We start from the raw sequence: 18,886 nt of genomic DNA on the forward strand, positions 1-18,886 counted from the left end.
ACTAAATTCCTTAAGTTAGAATACCTGGTTTTCCTTTAATTAGCAATAATCTTTTGATGTTCAGATTCCTGCCCTTTGTTTCAAAACTTCTATATAATCTCTCCGCCTCACCTCCTTGGAGCCATTCTCTCAGGGTTATTTAAGATGCTGCCTCTCAGACTTGAAGTCCTAAAGCTTCCTGCTGAATAAAACATGGCTCTCAACTTTGAGGTTTGGAATATTTTTTAAGTCTACCATACCATCTACAATAAGTTATTCAATATGGAAGAAGACAAAATTTCAAATCTTGGATTGATAGAGTGATACAGAAGTTGTGACCTTCACCAAAATTTTTGTCCTAAATTTTCAGATATTTGTGTTCTGGAGTATTGAAACAGGTATCTGTTAGGCATATTTTCAACTGCAAATAATAAAGTACTCATAGAGGTTTCTTTCTCTTAGATGGCAAGAAGCTTGCTGGCATCGGTTCTGCTCTTTGACAGTGTCTTCAAGAACACAGAGTCTTTCCATTCCACCATCCTTAGGGTTTTGGGATTCAACCACATGCTTGTTACTTCATGCATGCAAGTAGCAGACACTGAATCCTTCATCAGGAAAAGAAGAGATTCTTATCAGAAGACATGACTAAGAACTATGTGCCCTGGGTACCTCCAGCTACAAGGGAGATTGGAGAAATGTGTGTTTAGATTTTTGGCATCTAAAATGGAAGAGAGAGGAGATTTGAGTTTGTGAACAAATAAAACAGCCTCCTTATGGTTCTCTGATAGCTGGTATGGTAGATAAGGTACAGAAGACTCTCAAGATGTAAAACAATAATCTAAGCATTTTACAGATGTCATTTAATTTGATCCTCACAACAACTCTGACATACGTCTCCCAGTATTATCCTTTCTTTTTTAGTAACGAAAACTAGATCTTAGGGAGATAAATTGATTTACCCAAATTATATGGGAATACTCTTGTAGTCCCACCTTCATCATCTCCAAATAACTTACCTGATGGCCATGTAGGTCCCCTTCTACATAACTTACCATACTTATTGATATTTCACTCAATGAAGGCAGAGTGTGAGAGAGGAAGGAGTCAGAGGTCATTTCTTAGTTTCTGACTTGAGAAGTCAAAATGTGCATGTGCATTCGTGCTCAGTTGCTCAGTCTTGTCCAACTCTTTTGTGAGCTCATGTACTATAGCCCACCAGGCTCCTCTGTCCATGGGATTCTCCAGGCAAAAATACTGGAGTGGGTTGCCATGCCATCCTCCAGGGGATCTTTCTGACACAAGGATCAAACCTGCATCTCCAGGGTCTCCTGTGTTGGCAGGTGGATTCTTTACCACTGGTACCACCTGGGAAGCCTCAGAGAGAAGTCTCGATGGGTTGGTCTATTTCCCGAGACAGGAAGGGTGGTGTTTGACAGACACTATGGAAGTTCTGGGGCTCCCCAGGTGGCACTAGTGGTAAATAGCCCACCTGCCAATGCTGGAGACATAAGAGACGCAGGTTTAATCCCTGGGTCAGAGAGATCCCCTGGAGGAGGGCATGGCAGCCCACTCAAGTATCCTTGCCTGGAGAATCCCCATGAGCAGAGGAGCCTGGTGGGCTACAGTCACAGCAAAGAGTCGGACATGATTGAAGGGACGGCCTGCATGCATGCACCTGTCTGTCATTCAAGTGGCTGTGGGTAATATGTATAAGAAATGTGGAGTTGTTTCATAGTCAGAATTGACATGGCTTCTAACGAGGTGATCAGAAATCAGTCTCACCTTTCTAGATTTTTTCTTAAGAAATAAGAAAATAAATAGTTCTTGTCATGGCAGTCTGAACACAAGTTGGGAAAAAATTCCCAGACGCAGAGTATTGCAGAAAGGAGTGAGTTTATTAAGAACAAAGAGCAGAGATAATGTGGGCACTGAGAACACAGTGGACTGGCCTCCTGACAGGCCAGGGCGAGTCGACAGGACACTGTTAAAACAGCAGCCAGGCTCAACTTTTCACGTAGCCAATTTTTATAACTTCAAGACAAAATTCCTGTTGGAAGGTTAGCATTAGGTGATTGGTTAGGACACTAAAGGGTGAGCACTGAGGTAGGCATTTTTGTCTAAGTTAGGGGCAGAAAGCCTGCTGGTGATGATTGGGGGGTTTTCGGCAAAGGGGCTCAGTCAGTTTCAGAGGTGCCCGTGGTTCTGGGTTCCTCTTCTGTGGTCTTGGTACAAGTCCTTGCACTTGTGATCTTGTGACAGGACTCCATAGTTCTTCCAGGGATCTGTAAGAAATGTAGAGATGACTGTTGGCTCAGACTCACTCCTTTCCCACTCACCTGCCCTGTGGTAGGTAGCTTCTAAAGTGGACCCTGATGACACCCACATCCTCTTGTAGTCATCCCACCCACCCCCCACCGCCCCATCTTAAGTAGTCTGAACCTTGGTGACTCACTCCTGATCAATAGAACAATGGGAAAGATGATGGGATGTCATGCTGATGACTGGGTTACAGGAGATTGCCACCTCTGTCTTGTAAGCAGACTGTATTTGCCTCCTTGGCCTTCATGGTTGGCTCAAGTAAATGGACTTGTTGGAGAGGCCAGTGTGGCAAGGGACTGAGAGTGGTCTCTGACAGCAGCCAGCAGACTGTGGAGGCCCTTTAGTCCAGCCGCCCATAAGGAACAGCATTCTAACAATAACCTGAGTGATCTTGAATGTGATCTTTCCTCAGTCAAGCTTTCAGATGAGACCACCTGACCCAGCCTTGTGAGTAGCCCCGAAGTAGCTAAGCTGGATTCTCGACCCACAGAAATGAAACCATACATGTGAGTTGCTCAAACCACTAACGTCGTGGTAACTTATTAAGTGGAAATAGACAACAAATACAAACACCCCAAGTGGGTTTAGCTGTGAGAGTAGGGACCAGTGCATGTCACAGTTGACTGGGGCACATGCTTACCTAATAAGAAATAAGAGAGGGTAGACTGTCTCAGTGATTCGGAAAGACAGCAGACAGGCTGCTCATATATGGAAGTAAATTACCCAGATGTCCAATTAAAACCAGGACTGGGAATTGAAGTTCACAGGAGAAATGAGAAATCCCTAAGAGGGATGCAGCTATATTTGGGCCAGACTCTCCGCAGGAGCAGCTGGCATATGAACTAGGCTGAGTTTTGCTTTGAAGAAGGCTCTGAGTCTCAGGGGGTAGAAACACTGACTATAACCATATAGTTAAAAGCTTTAGACAGGATTGAGAAAGCCAGGTAATCATCAGGAGAAGTCTCAGGGTAAGTAGATTTTCCTTTACTGGAATCCCTAAAAAATAGGAATAATTTTTAAAAATGTACTTATTTATTTTGCACTGGTTCTTGATTGTGTCATGTAATACCTTCAACCTTCATCACTGCATGCAAGATCTTTAGTTGCAGCGTGCTAACTCCTTGCTTCAGCAAGTGGGATCTGATTCACTGACCAGGGATGAAATCCGGGCCCCCTGCACTGGGAGTGCAGAGTGTAAGCCAGTCCCAAAGAATAATCTTAAATTGTTAAATAGCAAGAATTTGAATTGATGATCACAAAAACTCAGTATTTCTGTCCTGTGAGCAATTTTCTTTCTTTCCTCCTCTCCTATCTTGTCACCATAACTGCTGATGCTTTGTGTGCTAGTCAACCTAGGCTGCCATAACAAAATTCTACAAGCTGGGTGGCTTAGACAATGGAAATTTATTTTGTCTTAGTTTTGAAGGCTGAAATTCCCAGGTCAAGGTGCCAGCAGGGTTCAGTTCTGGTGGGAGCTCTCTTCTTTGCTTAAAAATGGCCACCTTCTTGATGTGTGCTCATATGGCCTTTTCTGTGTGTGGGAAGAGACAGAGATCTCTGGTGTGTCTTCCTCTTCTTATAAAGACACTAGTCCTATCAGATTAAGGCCCCATTCTCTTGACCTTATTGAATATTAATTATCTTTGTAAAACCTCCACCATTAAATACACTCACATAAGGCTTCTACATATGGATTGTGGAGGGGACACATTTCTGTCCATAACACTTTCCAACTACTAAATACCTTAAAAAGTAAGCTCAGTTAGGGTGGGAACTTGGATTGTCTTTTTCACCAAGATATCTCATTTTCCCAAAGCCTATTACAGTGCCTGGAACAGAGTAGGTTCTCAGTAAATGTTTTTTGAGTAAATGAATGAAAGTCTTTTTCTCCCATCTGATTGAGATTGCAATCAAGGAGTCTGGGAGAATAGGTCAAGGAGCCAGGTATTTAATTCTTCATTAAGGGTGGACAGTTTTCACATTGTCTTGTATAAAGTCTTTTCTGGTTTTATTACAAGATCTGTGTATATCATTGGGATTTCCAAATCATCTGATTTTTTCACCCAATTCCTTCATCTAAGATTTATTGAGCACCTAATGGATGCTCAGAGTGGGATCATGTGTTGTGGGTCAAGCTAAGGAGGAAAAGGCAAGTTTCTTGCTCTTAAAACATTTGCCAGGAGCTTACTGAGGGATGTCTGTGTGTGTGTGTGGAGCTTGGGGGGCAGTCATGTAACCACATAACAATAATATACACACAAAAAACCATTTAAAGAGCCTATTTCCCTTGCCAGAGGTTTAGTAAGAGAATCCAGTCCTAAATAAAACAGAATGGTTTTCTTGATGGCAGGACTGCTTAAGAACTGATAGAAGTAGCTCATGTAAGATTTGGTAGCACTTTGAAACCTGTTCACATAAAACTCCAGGAACCTATTGGCAGGACAGGAGTAGAGACACAGACACAGAGAACGGAACTGTGGACCTGGGGTTGGGGGAGAGGAGGGTGGGACGAATTAAGACAGCCACATTGACATAGATACACTACCATGTGTAAATTAGATTGCTAGTGAGAAGTTGCTGTACAGCACAGAGCGTTCAGTTCAGTGATGTGATGATCTAGAGGGGTGGGGTGGGGGTGAGTAGGAAGGAGGCTCAAGAAGGAGGGGATATATGTATAAACGCAAGAGCCTCAGGTTTGATCCCTGGATCGGGAAGATCCCCTGGCAACCCACTCTGGTATTCTTGCCTGGAAAATCCCATGGAGAGAGGAGCCTGGTGGGTTATAGTCCATGGGGTCACAAAGAGCTGGACACAACTGCATGAGTGACTGAGTACACGTGCATGGGTAGCTGGTTCGTGTTGCCGTACAGCAGAAAGTGACACAACAGTGCAAAGCAATTATATTCCAATCAAAAATACTCTTCCCACTAAAAACTCCTTTACAAGGCACCCGAGAGAATAAGAAATGAGCTTTTCGTGATTGGCTCTTATCTTCAGACGCAGAGAGTATGAAGGCCTACAATGAAACTGCAAATAGGAGTAGGCTCCAATGTTTATCTTCCAAGGTGCAGGAAGGGTAAAGGAAGGAAGCAAAGGGCTAAGTGCATGCCAGGCAGGCTGGCTCGAACAGCAGGAAAGGGACAGACAGATCCCCATGTTTTTTAGGATGCCCCTAGACTGATCTTCTCAGACTGTGCCAACATCTATAAGAAAGTTCTTCAAATCTTTGCGGCCATCCTGGGAATGCCACCCAGCCACAGGACCCAGAATGTCCTGGGTGTTTAAGCTGCCATGTCCCCAATGGTATTTGTGCTGAAAAGGACAACCATTGTGAGGTGGCATCAAATTACAGAGGCCTTACCTAGTCACTCCTTAACCTCCAAATAACTCAACTCGCATTGTACACGTTTGCATGTGTGGATCACACTTATTTTGTTATGATTTCCCCTAGTATTTATGACTTGGTTTGTTCCCTGTGGGGCCCCACCTAGATCAACCACGAACCTGCCTGAGCTTTCAGAGACTGAATCTGTCTTTTTCACGCTTCTTGCTACTGAGGGATCTATGAATCCATGGACCCAGTGCCATCTCCCACTGTCCAGTTCCAGAAAGAAAGTATGACAAGAGACCTAACAAAGATCAGAGCTCTCACTAACTGAGCACAGTACTTCTGGAAAGTTCTGCCCACCCTTCTGGGGCCAGAAACAACGTTAGACATAGACAAGACTGTGCCCTTTGCAGGAAATCACCGAGCTGGTGACAGATGTAGAGTGGGGCGCTGTAGGTCCCAGAACAGGGGCAGATAGTGATGTGGAAGCATCCTGATTCCCTGGAGGGTTTCCCGCTTGGTGTTATCCCCAGCATCTATTTGGTGTTAGATCTTTCCCCTGTGGCATCGTCTGGTGTCCTGTGGGCATCAAGTGCGGCCAAATCACCCAGCATGTGTGTCAACACTTTACACCCCTCAGGTCCAGTGGTGATGGATGGATTAGCTGTTGCCACTGGCCATGGTTACCCCACCCCACAAGAGTGGGGTGCAGCGTCTTGTTAACCGTAGGCTCTGGACATGGATGGCCGGAACTCACAGCTCAGCGCTTCGGGCTATTTATTTAACTTTGTTCATCTAAGCCTGCTCTTCCTTGAAGAAATGAAACTAGAAATTTTGGGGCATCGTGGGTACTGGGTGCCACTGGAGTGAGTGGCTGGCAGTGGGGGCGGGCGTCACCCTCTGCACAAAGGCAGCTTGCAGACTGAATGATTGTCTTCTCTGTCTGCTCCCAGAATCCTGGCCCCCAGACTTCAGCCTCCCAGGCAGGAGACTAGGTGGCTCTTCCTTGTGAATTTTAGTTAATGATAATGCATTAAATATTGGTTCATTAATTGTAACAAATGCACCTTAATTAATGTAAGCAATTGATGGTAGGGAAAGCTGTGAATAGCATTTATAGAAACTGTCTGGATTTGTTTCATGACTTTTCTGTAAATCTCAAACTGTTCTTAAAAAATAAAGTCTAATAGGAAAAATGGCTATTGTGTGGTATTGAACTCCATAATTATGCAATTAAATTATTCCTAAACTCCAAAAAATGGGGGGCTACACACATATACACTACTATATGTAAAACAACCAACAGTTCAGTTCAGTTGCTCAGTCGTGTCTGACTCTTTAACAAGGACCTGCCAAATGGCATGCAGAACTATACTCAACATTCTGTAATAAACTAAATAGGAGAAGAATTTGAAAAAAAAATAGATACATGTTTATGTATAAGTGGATAACTTTGCTGTACACTTGAAACTAACACAACATTGTAAATCAACTGTAGGCCAAGATAACATAAAAATACTTTTAAAAATTAAAGTATTATTGTCTATAAAAAAAGAGGCGAGACACAGAGAGTTTGAAGGCCTTACAGTGAAACTGATGTCCAGGCTAACCTACAGTGAAGTTCATCGTCAATGAGCTCCACTTATAACCACACAGTCAACCCAATTACATGTTCAGTCTTTCACCCAAAATATGAGCAAAGCACCAAGCATCTCAGGAGCAGGGAGAGAACTTCTAACACAGAGTTTCTCAGCCTTAGCACTCTTGATATTTGGGGCCACTTCTGTGCACCCTAAGTTCCTTAGAAGCATCCTTGAAAGTGAAAGTGAAAGTCTCTCAGTCATGTCCGACTCTGCCACCCCATGGACTGTACAGTCCATGGAATTCTCCAGGCAAGAATACTGGAGTGGGTAGCCTTTCCCTTCTCCAGGGGATCTTTCCAACCCAGGGATCGAACCCAGGTCTCCCTCATTGCAGGCAGATTCTTTACCAGCTGAGTCACAAGGAAAGCCCAAGAATACTGGAGTGGATAGCCTATCCCTTCTCCAGCAGATCTTCTCGACCCAAGAATCAAACGGGGGTTTCCTGCATTGCAGGCGGATTCTTTACCAACTGAGCTATGAGGGAAGCATCCTTGGTCTCCAGCTATCACATACTAGTAGCACAAATCTCCAGTTGTGACAACAAAAGGGTCCCCTGGGGGCAAAATCTTTCCCTATCAAGAACTACTGCTCAAACATGAGAGAGACAGAAAGAAAGAGAGAGAGAATTGTCAAGTAAATAGGAAAACAACAGAATGCAGAAAATCATAGAAATGAGCAAAAAAACATCTCAAGAGTGATGAGAAGAAACTGTATTCGTGAAACAAGAACAGGTGGCAACAAGAAAGAAAAATTCCAGGAATGAAAAAAAAAATCAAATGCATGTTAATAGAAAGAAACCATTGACTAGAAGGGCTAAAGAGAAAGCTGAATAAGTTTCCCAGAGTATGGAACAAAAAAGGCAAAGAGATAAAAAATTGTAGAGAGAGAGAGAAAAAAAGATTAGAAGATCATTTCAGGTGATCTAAGATCCAATAATGACTCTTGTAAAAGACAGAGCATAAAAGATACAGAGTAGGGATGTTTCAATAATTCGTTCAAGAAAAATGTCCCTAATAGAAGAATATGAGTTTGTAGATTGAAAGGACCCATGAGGAATCCCGTACCTGAATTTGCTAAACAGTTGGAACAAAGCAGTCCTACAAGGACCCAGGGAAGAAATACAGGTTCCATCAAAGATTCAGAAATGAGAATGAGCTGTTGCTTCTAGAAGCTAGAAGGGCAGTGGAGCACTGCCTCCACTCTGTAGAAGACATTCCAACAAACCAAACTATCAGTCAAGTGTGAAAAGGCAATGAGACCTGTATGGTCTTGCTCAATGTACCTTTCATGCTTCCTTTGTCAGGGATGCTAATGGAAAATATCCTATGTCAAAACTAGACACCTTTCTCCCCATCCATGTGTTCATGAGCATATGCGGCTCTGATGGATCCACTAGGATACTCTTTCACCTGGTCAGGAAGCTAGTCTTGGGGACTTGGCCGTGGGGCCACTCTGCAGCTGGGGCCAGGGCTGGCGTTGGGGTGGCAGTTGCACCCCAGGCCCCGCTGCAGCACAGGACATAGGCTCTGCAGAGCAGGGGCTGAACTTGGACACGCTGGAGAAACAACTATAAATCTTGCTTTTAGAAAAAAGGACCCCACAGGCAAATCCGAACTCTGTTGGGGGAACAATGATTTCATTAATAATTACAACTAGTCCAAGATGCCCCACAATCCTTCCTGCCCAGCCCTTCAGGTCTTCTAACTCAGTTACTGGTTGAGAATAGAAATAATGCAAAAAAGCCAAGGAGGGCAGTGCAAAGTATCTCAATCATTTCAGCCTTTTCTGGGTTTCCTATTTCCAACTTAAACCAAAGGCACTCGGTAACAGGAGCGCACACACACACATGATTAACCTAGGATGTAATTTCCTTTTAGAGACTTAAAAAGCTCCTGAATCAACTCCAACAACACTTCACCAGACTCTTTTCGAAAGGAGCAGATGAATGAGTTGGACAGAAAACTTTTTGCTTGGAAATTTCCCTTTCTCAGATTGCAGATTTAAGGGGAGAGCCTGCCAAGTGTTCAGCAATGCTGTGCATGGTGGCTTCTGGCAGGGACTCTCTGTACCCTCAGCTAAATGAAGGTTTTCCTGCGTCACCGACTTATCATTCTTCATCACCTGCTCTGTCCCCCCTTTCCCACACCAAGGTCTTCTAAACAACTTGGGAAGAGAGAAAAAACTAAAACTCTAACTCTAACTCGTGCAGGACCCCACGAGGCTTTCTCAGGACAGACCTTCTGCCTTATCTTCTGCTTTAGTTCGCCTCTGTTCAGTTCGTCTCTGAAGCACCTAGATAATAGTACTTGATGCACATTTCCTGAGTTGTTTTGCAGACATAATCTCTCCTGCCCACCCCACTCCCTCAAATGGAAGATGCTAACTACTTGATGACCCTGAGCACATAACCCCAGACCTCCTGGAGCCTAAGCACTGATAGTGTTCACCCCGTGACACCACCCTGCTATCTTACTGCCAACCAATCAGAGAATCGTGCAGGAGCTGATTACAGATCCTGTGAACCCCCTCCCTCACCTGGCTTTTATTTTTAACTTTTTATTTTGTATTGGAGTATAGCCAATTAACAATGCTGTGATAGTTTCAGGTGGACATCAAAAGGACTCAATACATATACATGTATCCATTCTCCTCCAAACTCCCCTCCCATCCAGGCTGCCACATAACAGTGAGCAGCGTTCCCTGTGCTGGACAGTAGGTCCTTGTTGGTTATCCACTTTAAATATAATGCTGTGTACATGTCAATTCCAAACTCCCTATCTCTTTCCCCCATACTTCCTCCCTGGCAACTCTAAGTTCATTCTCAGTATCTCACCTGGCTTTTAAAGGTGCTTTGCCAAAACCCTTCAGGGAGCTCAAAGCCTTTTAGGTGTGAGCTACTTCTTCTCGCACGGCCTGCATGGCATCTTACTCTGCTCTAGATTCCGACGTTTCAGTCTGTTTGGCCTCACTGCATGTCGGGCACATGAATTTGCATGAACATGAGTCCGTTGGTGGGTGTGAAAACTCAGATCTGCTGAGCGTCTGTCCTGGAGTGGAACCCCTCCCGGATCAGTCTGTGTTTAGCCTTGGTAACTATTACTGAACAGTACTCCAAGGTGGTGGTACCAGTTATACTCTGCCTTGACTGACACCGTGACTTCGTGTTTCCTCAGTCCTAATTTTGATAGGTGTGTAGTGTGCCTCTTTGAGGGTCTGACTGGTCCTTCTCTGATGAAAGTTGATGTTGAATACATTTCAGTGTTTAAGGCCTGTAGGGATACGTCAGGGGTACCGTGTATGTGTGAATTGCCTCTTTACTTAGAGTACCTATTCAAGCAGCTTAACCATTCTTACCAAATGAGCTGTCTCTTTTCTTAAGTGATTTGTAGGAGTTCTCTTTACATTTTGGATGTGAGTTATTTAACAATTATAGGTAATATTAATACAATTATCTTCCCCCACTCTGAGGCTTTCCTTTTCACTCTCTTAATGGTATAATTTGATAAACAGATGATTTTAATCCTCATAAAGGAGATGTGCCCGTATTTTATTTTATGATAGTGCTTGGTGTGTTCCATGTGGTATATTTTTGCCTGCTTCAGGTCTATTACTGGCTCCCCTGGTGGGTCAGCAGGTAAAGAATCTGACTGCAATGTGGGAGGCCTGGGTTTGATCCCTGGGTTGGGAAGACCCCTTGGAGAAGGGAAAGACTACCCACTCCAGTATTCTGGCCTGGAGAATTCTATGGAAAATCCTATGTATAGTCCATGGAGTCGCAAAGAGTCGACATGACTGTGTGACTTTCACTTTCAGGTCTATGACAGCATTTTAAAGAAAAGAGTAGAGTGGGGATTATGTTAAAAGAGTCTGTGTACACTTAGGATCAAGCTGGCTGAACTATGACAATAAACAGGGGTGTCTCCCAGACCCCTTATCAGAGCCCAACCCACCCCTTCAAATTCCTCTTCCTTCATGCCATGTTGCCAACCAGCTCTGCCCACTCCCCTATCCCCTCGCCCCCTCCCTGCTCCCTTTCAGGAAGAGCTGAGTTCATTTCATCTCTTGATAACGTCTTGGGAAGACTATAGACTGAGTCTCCCTCTTCCACAATAACCATCAGATAGATCCAATTCAGGCAGACAACACAGAAATTACACTACATGGACAGAGTCATTCACCAGTTATATTTGAAATCTAAGCTCTTTGAGCTATACACGTGCACAAATGATTCAGTTGGTGGGAATCTCCCCCTCCCCCTCCACAGTTAAACTTTTCAAACTTAAAATAGTGCTGAAGAGGCTTGCATCCTGTGGGTCAGGGGGATACTGAGGCAATTCTGACTTTCACGATGCTTGGAGGGAAGTCTTGTCTGTTTCCTCCCCATCTCCTGGGATATGTACCTCTCTCCACCTCCCCAAACCCAATCTCATGAGAGAATTACTTGATCTGAGATAGATTAACATCGACATTTTGCAGTAAGTGTGGCCAAGACTAACCACCTGGGTCATACACTCCACTGAGTTTTTATTTTTTGATGACACACAATTGTCATTTCAACTTTGACTAAATTTGGTTGGAAACGTCTGATGGAACTGTTTTGAAACACTGAAAAGTCATTTCCAAATAGTTTCTCTCATCCGGATTTCTCTAGAATCTGCCTTTTTCTGAAAATTCTGAGTTGTTTAAAAAGTCAAAGAACCCACAAACGATTGAGAAGAGTCAGCATAAAAATGGCTGACGCCTGTAGTTCTCAGCTCGCTCCACTAGAGGGCAGCATTCTCCACTATTAGGTCTACTCTTTTTATTTGTCCATGAAAAACCAAAAACCTCCACAGCAAAGGAAAGTCAAAGCATTTGCTTATTATATACTCCTCAGATTTTATTTTTCAAAGGAGCCTTCGTTTTTCTTATGGAAACTCAGGATTTTACAAGCAGCGCTGTCCTCAGTTTCACCTGTACTGTGTCCAGTACTATATTGCTATATTCACAGTAAAACGGACTTTTATTTCTGAGTAATCAGTCTAATGTTTTCAGTTTCTAATGAAACTAACATACACCTTAGTCAAAAACCACAACAATCCTTCCATCAGGTGGCTGTGTTATTGTTCTCGTGTGTTTTTCTGAGGCTTGGGTAATGACAGCATTTCCCCACTCCGTTGTAATTGACATTTGCATCTAAAGAAAGTCACTGAACGTACAGGAGTAGATGAGGCCTGGCACATTGAGCAGAAGGTAATGGTTCTATAGGTGTATCTTCTGTAATGCACTTTGGGCTAGAGAAATAGAAAAATCACATGTAACAAAAACAAATAGGTTTTTGAGCAATATGAGCATTGCATGAGTAGGACCTGCACACACGTTTCTGGATCCATCTTTCCTTTTGAACATGCTCAGCAGTTGCTACGTTGATTTAGCTGTATTCTAACTGCCTGCAGCCGACACTTGCTTCTTCACTTTATTTAAAAACAACTGGTCTTGATAGCAAAGATGTTGGCTAACTGTTTATATATTGGCAAGAGAAGTTTTGTGCCCTTTCAAAATTCAGCGTTATACATAATAGAGTGTAATATTATCAGATTACCTGTATTAGTATATGAATGCATTCATAAGCAATGCACATATGTTTTAAAGCAGCTAATGGCTGAAGAATCGCTAAATAAAAAACATCCAGATTTTTAAAAGCACAGCAGAAACATTTGTACAAATATACAAAGAGAAGGAAAAAAAAAAAAAAAAAACAATCGTTCAGACACCATGAGAATTTTTGTAATAAATAGGTTTGTCTGAAATCGGTCTCTGTTACCCTGGACAAGCCTCCCCAAGGAGGTTGGGAAAGATTGACAAGGGAATCATGTTCAAAATCTACTGAGGGTTATCTTTGGGGCCAAGCTCAGTTTTTCCTTCAGGAATTTTCACAGAGCTATGAAGTCTTTGACTCCAAAGAGTGACATTTACCCAGACTTGTTAAGCTGGAGGATGCTGATAATTTTGCTAACCTAGATAGGACATGACTGGATGCTGACAATTGGTGACTTATAGTATATCCTCAAATCACAAAAATAAATGCTGGTGATCATGCATGTCCTGGGAATGTTGGGATGCAGAGGACTGGGGAGACCAGATAGGGAAATCTCATGCAATCAAAGTCAAGTTTATTTATGGTCCTACTTAAGGGGCCAGGAAGAAAAAACAACGCACACACGTCAGGACTGGGACTGGAACGGTTCACAAACAACACAGGAGCTATTTGTCACTGATGTCTCCGGCTTGGATCCACATGAGAGCATGAAGGTATATAGGCTGTGCTGACCATTTAATAAGAAAATACTACTTTTTTTTTTCCCCCTAGAACCTCCTAAATAATGGATTATACTCTGTGGGTATGATATGATCAGGAAACTTATCACCTTTTCCTAGCCCTTTTGTCCGAGAGGCTTGATTACAACGAAGGAATTTCAAACAACCAAACACCCAGGGATTTAAAGGCAATTATTTTTTTTTTCGACAAACAAACAACAGGGAGGAAAAAAAAAAAGAAGCATGGTAAAGAGTAGACAGATATTTTCTTGGAGGCGGAGTGGTGAGCTCAGTTGGACACGGAGGGCGGCGGGCCGGGACGTCGGGTCTGGATGATTTTTGGCTTCGGGGATGTCTTTGGATCCTCTTCCTCCTCGATGTCACTGTCGCACACGTGCACGACGACACTGGGGGTGGATTCGGTCCCTGCGTGCAGCTCATACTTCTCTCCTGAAAAGCAAGGGGAACGGGGGTGAGAAGGCGGGAGGGAATTCTAAACCGGTTATTTGGTGAAGTTTGTTTAGGAAGCGAGGGGGCATTTTAACATATCTCTAGAGATGCTGTGAGATGGTGTCAGAAAGTGGAATGAGATGGATCTGTCTCCATCTCAAGCCTACCTTCTGTCACCTATACAGCCCCGGGCAGGCCCCCTCACCTCTCTAAGCCTCAGCCTCCACAGCTGTAAACTTCAAAATGGTAATAACAACAGTCTGAAGGGTTGGGGCGATGACTCAGTGGGCCCGGCTGTAAGTTACCCATTTCTCTTCTATTTCCCAGCATGGCTGCTAACAGCTAACCTTGAACCCATCACTTCACTCCTTCATCTTTCAGAGAAGGTTCTCCAAGTTCTCCTCCTTCTGGACAATTTCCTATGGTAAGAGCTGCCCCAGGCTGGAGTAAGGTAGGATCCCCACTCATCTTGGATTTGCCATGCTTACTGGGTAATGGGGTTATTAGATGATAGTCAAGGCCCCTCCTGTTCCAAGAGTCTATCGGTCTATTTTTGACTGGCTCCTCTTGTAATCACTTCACTAGCAGCCGACTACTTCCTGTCTGTATCTGTTTCCTTTCAGGAAGTATCTAGTGAGCATCTCCCATGGTCTGACCCATTGCTAATCACAAGACATGGTCAAAACCATTGGCGTCTTTCACAAGAGCACGGTGCAGTGATGGCGTGTGGAGACAAAGCGGCACAAAATGCAATGGGAAGTGCCAGGGTGGCCATACAAGCCAAGGGCACCAAGTTGCGAGGCGCAAGGAACTCTGAAAGGCTTCCCCATGCAGGCGACAGCTGACCTGGGTCTAAAGACAAGCAGAAGGCGTCCAGAAGGGGACAGGCACAGAGGACCTTCTCAATCTGCATGCTCTTAACTTCTCAGCTTAACTGCTGACACACTTTTCTGAATCTTCTTCCGACATCCTATCCTTCCTTTCCCATCCTTCACGAACAGGAAACACCTAGAAGCAATGTCTCCCAGACACCCACCGGGTCAGTGGCTCTCCAGATATCACTGGATCAAGTCATCATTTCTTAGACTCTAGGACAAAAGACTGCATCATCTCCCATCAGTCATGACAGCCATGTTTTTATACCCATCCAACCAGCTACTTTTATTTGCTATGCATGCATGCTAAGTTGCTTCATTCATGTCCAACTCTTTGCTACCCTATGGACTGTAGTCCTCCAGGCTCCTCTTTCATGGGATTCTCCAAGCAAGAATACTGGAGTGGATTCCCATTCCCTTCTCCAGGGGATCTTCCCAACCCAGGAATCGAACCCGTGCCTCTTGCATCCCCTGCATTGGCAGGCAGGTTCTTTACCACTAGCGCCACCTGGGAAGCCCTTTATTTGCTATAGTCTCACCCAGTTTCCAGAGAAGGCAATGGCAACCCACTCCAGTACTCTTGCCTGGAAAACCCCATGGACGGAGGAGCCTGGTAGGCTGCAGTCCATGGGTTCGCTAAGAGTCAGGCACGACAGAACGACTTCACTTTCCCTTTTCACTTTCATGCATTGGAGAAGGAAATGGCAACCCACTCCAGTGTTCTTGCCTGGAGAATCCCAGGGACAGGGGAGCCTGGTGGGTTGCCGTCTCTGGGGTCACACAGAGTCCGACACAACTGAAGCGACTTAGCAGCAGCAGCACCCAGTTTCCAAAGTCCCACCCTCCCTCTAGGATCAAAGCCAGACACCGCCCAATCCAGGTATCTGGCCTGTCAGCCTCGGTCTGCAGTGGACAGTGCCCTTGTGGACGGCCAGAAGGGTAGCACGTCCGTGCTTCTGTGCACACCTTGGTGAGCATCGATGGTGAAAACAGCAAATGCTTACAAGGCATAGTTTTAAATTTTGTGCTGACATTAGGGAACGAGCAGCGCTGATAATGCCACAAGCATCAGGGTGATGCTGGGAACGATGTAAGTGTTCAGAGTCAGCTGCTGGATGGGTTCAACTGTGTCCCACCCCTCCAAAGATGCTGCAGTCCTAGCCCCCAACTGCGATCTTATTGGGAAATAGAGTCTTTGCTGACGACTAAGTTAAAATGAGGCCATGAAGGTGGGCCCTACTTCAAAATGACCGGTGTTCATATAAAACGGGGAAGTTAGGATGCCTGCCTCATCCAAGGAGAACTCCTTGTGAAGACCGGAGTTGTGTTGCTGTCATCTGTGGAATGACGAGAAGCTACAGGAGAAGCCTGACCAGATCCTTCTCCAGCACCTTCAGAGGGAGCGTGGCCCCGTCGACACCTTGATCTCAGACTCCTACCCACTAGAACCTGAGGCAACACACTGCTCTTGTGTAAGCCGCTTGGTTTGTGGTCCAGTTATAGCAGCCCTAGCGAATGAATACAGCCAGACCCTGCTAAGAGCGTTCCCTCTCTGATAAGATTCAGAGAAGTCTTAATTGGACTCCCCTGCCCACCGACATCCTAGGTAAAGGCACCGGGCATTTCACAAAAATGAAGTGCGACACTTCTGGCACTTCCCTGGAACTTGGCAAGCAGCTAAGTGGGTGAGAACTAGCCCAAGCCACAGAAATACAGCTCATAAAGACTCATAACTCAGAGTCACGATTGGGTGAAACTGTAGGCAGAAAGAGTTGCATCAATGAGGTTGACATCTCTGATACAGGGAGATGATGGGGCCAGTTTAGATTCAGGAGAGGAGAGTGACAAAAACAGGGGACAGGAACAGAACTAGAAGGAGATATCTGTGTGGGTTACTCCTGCGAGGCTTTGCTCCCCCACTGGAGAACAGGGATGGACAGTCTGCTAACATCCCTGTAATCGACAGTAAAGTTAGTATTCTACATGTACTTGTAGCTGTGCTCTACACACTGATGCTGCTCACAGATCATTTAATTGTTTTTGTTCCATCCTCTTTTAACAGCTTGTCATTTTTATCAAAATCCCAGGGGAGAAGAACCACCGCAGAAGTTGCTAAGGAGGCACTGCTTTAAAGGAGTGGAAGCTCAGTGCAGCCAGCTCCCCCTGAGAGCTGCAGGAGAGGCTCTGGGTGACAGGTGGGCAGACCTGGGTGGTGGCTCCTTTGAATAGCGGTTTTCAAACACCTGACAGTCTACTGGGTTGTTTGCTGGAAACAGAGTTAACCAGCATGAGGATGCAGACCTGCAACTTGGGTGCAGCGGCATCCACTTTGGTACCCAGCACCCCCGGGTGCTTCTCTGTGTTTCAGCGGGTCAGGAGCCATTCCTATATGGTTTGGTGTGACAGGCAGGGGGCTGCGGCCCTGTGAGGATGCTGGTGTGCAAATAGCTTCCCCCTCCCTTCTTCCATTCTGCATCCTAATTTTTTGTTGGAAAATGATAACAGTGAGGGGAGAGGGTAACAGAGCGAGGGATGCTGAGGGTGCAGAAGGGAGAAGAAGTCATCCCAGCTCAGCTCTGCAGCCCCTCCCAGCCACCAGCACCCATTCATCTTTGGCGTCTCATCTTTGTTTCTGGGAGAACAGCAAAATCCTGTGGACAGGGATGAAGGTCAGCGTTCCCAGGGTTTCTACCATTTTATCCTGACACCCCCCTGCACCAGGACACTTTGCAAATCTGAATGAGAGACAGCTTCAGACAAGAGACAGAGAAAGACATAATTTCTCAGCAATCAGATGAGGTGGTTCTTGTTTTTCTACACAGGATTTCTCCAACGATCTCACATTTAGAGAAGCAGTGCCTTTCACAGAGATACTAGTGGCTGCTGTGGTCTCATCCCTTGCCCTGTTGGGTGGATACAAGGATGAATGGGTGGAAGCCTTTCATCCTCTATGAATAGATGACAAAAAAATGATCTGCCATGGCAGATGGAGACCATGGGACCAGGGGGTGAGGTGGTGACAGCAGGGACCCCGGCCAGGGGACTGACCAGACGCTGCCCCTTGCCTCATCTGTTGGAAAAAAAGCTAGCTTTCAGACAAAAAAAAAAGAAAAATAGTAGTAAAATATACATAATGAAAGTACTGATGAAACCCTTTCTTTGCCCTGGCTTGGATAAAGAACATTCCCTTAGAGACACCTCTAGTTGCAATGCATTTATCCATTCAAAAGGAAATGCTTACTTCTTGGGCTCAATATGCTGGGGCCACACTCGGGATGGGGATCAGGCAGAAGCAGACACCCTGTGCAGGGCAACTTCACGTTGAGTTAACAAAGTCAGAATGCTTGGCAGTAGAGATGTTTCACTGCTGTGACCCCATTAACGCTGACATTTCTCTGTTCTATTTTTGGAAACTTTCTTACTATCAAAATCCAGCAAAGCCCAACAGCTGCTGAGAGTCCACAGCATAAAAAGACATAGCTTTGGTCTTGCTGGATTGAATTGTTCTGTTTTGGGCCTTTTTCTCCCTTTGGGCTTCAGCTAATTATTCTACCACAAAAGCTTATGTCAGTGCCGTCACCCTACTTGGGGACCCACGGGGTTCAGGAGGTGACAAGGGACCCATGGGATCGCCAAGCAGACCAGCATGTCTTTTCAAGGACAAGCCAAGGCTTGCCCTTCACACCCTTATCTCTTCTAGTCTGTATTCAAAGTGTCCTTTCCCCATGGGTGGAAAGCCAGGGCCAGAAGCTCACAGAAAAGGCACAGATCAGAGTTTTCTACCTTCCGCCCCTGTGAAATTCATACTCTGTGAATTACCAGCAAGCAAATGCAAAATCCTTTGGCACGTGGTCACACGTTAAATTCTCATCCAGGTCTTCGGAACTGTCATGGGCTTGGGCATTGCTGAAAACAGATGTAGCTAAGTTTTAATTTTTTCAGCTAAGCTGAAAACTATTGGAATAGGGCAGGTATTTGTCCTATTTTCTGTGTGT

The 18,886-nt window shown here is 44.9% G+C and overlaps 1 protein-coding gene across 2 annotated transcripts in view; it reads right to left on the reverse strand.

The window, feature by feature from the left end:
- Positions 1-11,432: 11,432 nt before the first annotated feature.
- The window catches only part of RCAN2 (regulator of calcineurin 2), a 281,009-nt gene continuing 273,555 nt past the window's right edge, over positions 11,433-18,886 (reverse strand). For both annotated transcript variants that reach the window (XM_027523980.1, XM_027523981.1), the window contains one exon: positions 11,433-14,016. In XM_027523980.1, coding sequence (XP_027379781.1) covers positions 13,856-14,016 — 161 coding nt within the window. In that variant the 3' untranslated portion in view covers positions 11,433-13,855. The remainder of the gene's footprint in view (positions 14,017-18,886) is intronic.

Source organism: Bos indicus x Bos taurus, chromosome 23 (assembly GCF_003369695.1).
Source record: "Bos indicus x Bos taurus breed Angus x Brahman F1 hybrid chromosome 23, Bos_hybrid_MaternalHap_v2.0, whole genome shotgun sequence".
NCBI classification, from domain to species: Eukaryota; Metazoa; Chordata; class Mammalia; order Artiodactyla; family Bovidae; genus Bos; species Bos indicus x Bos taurus.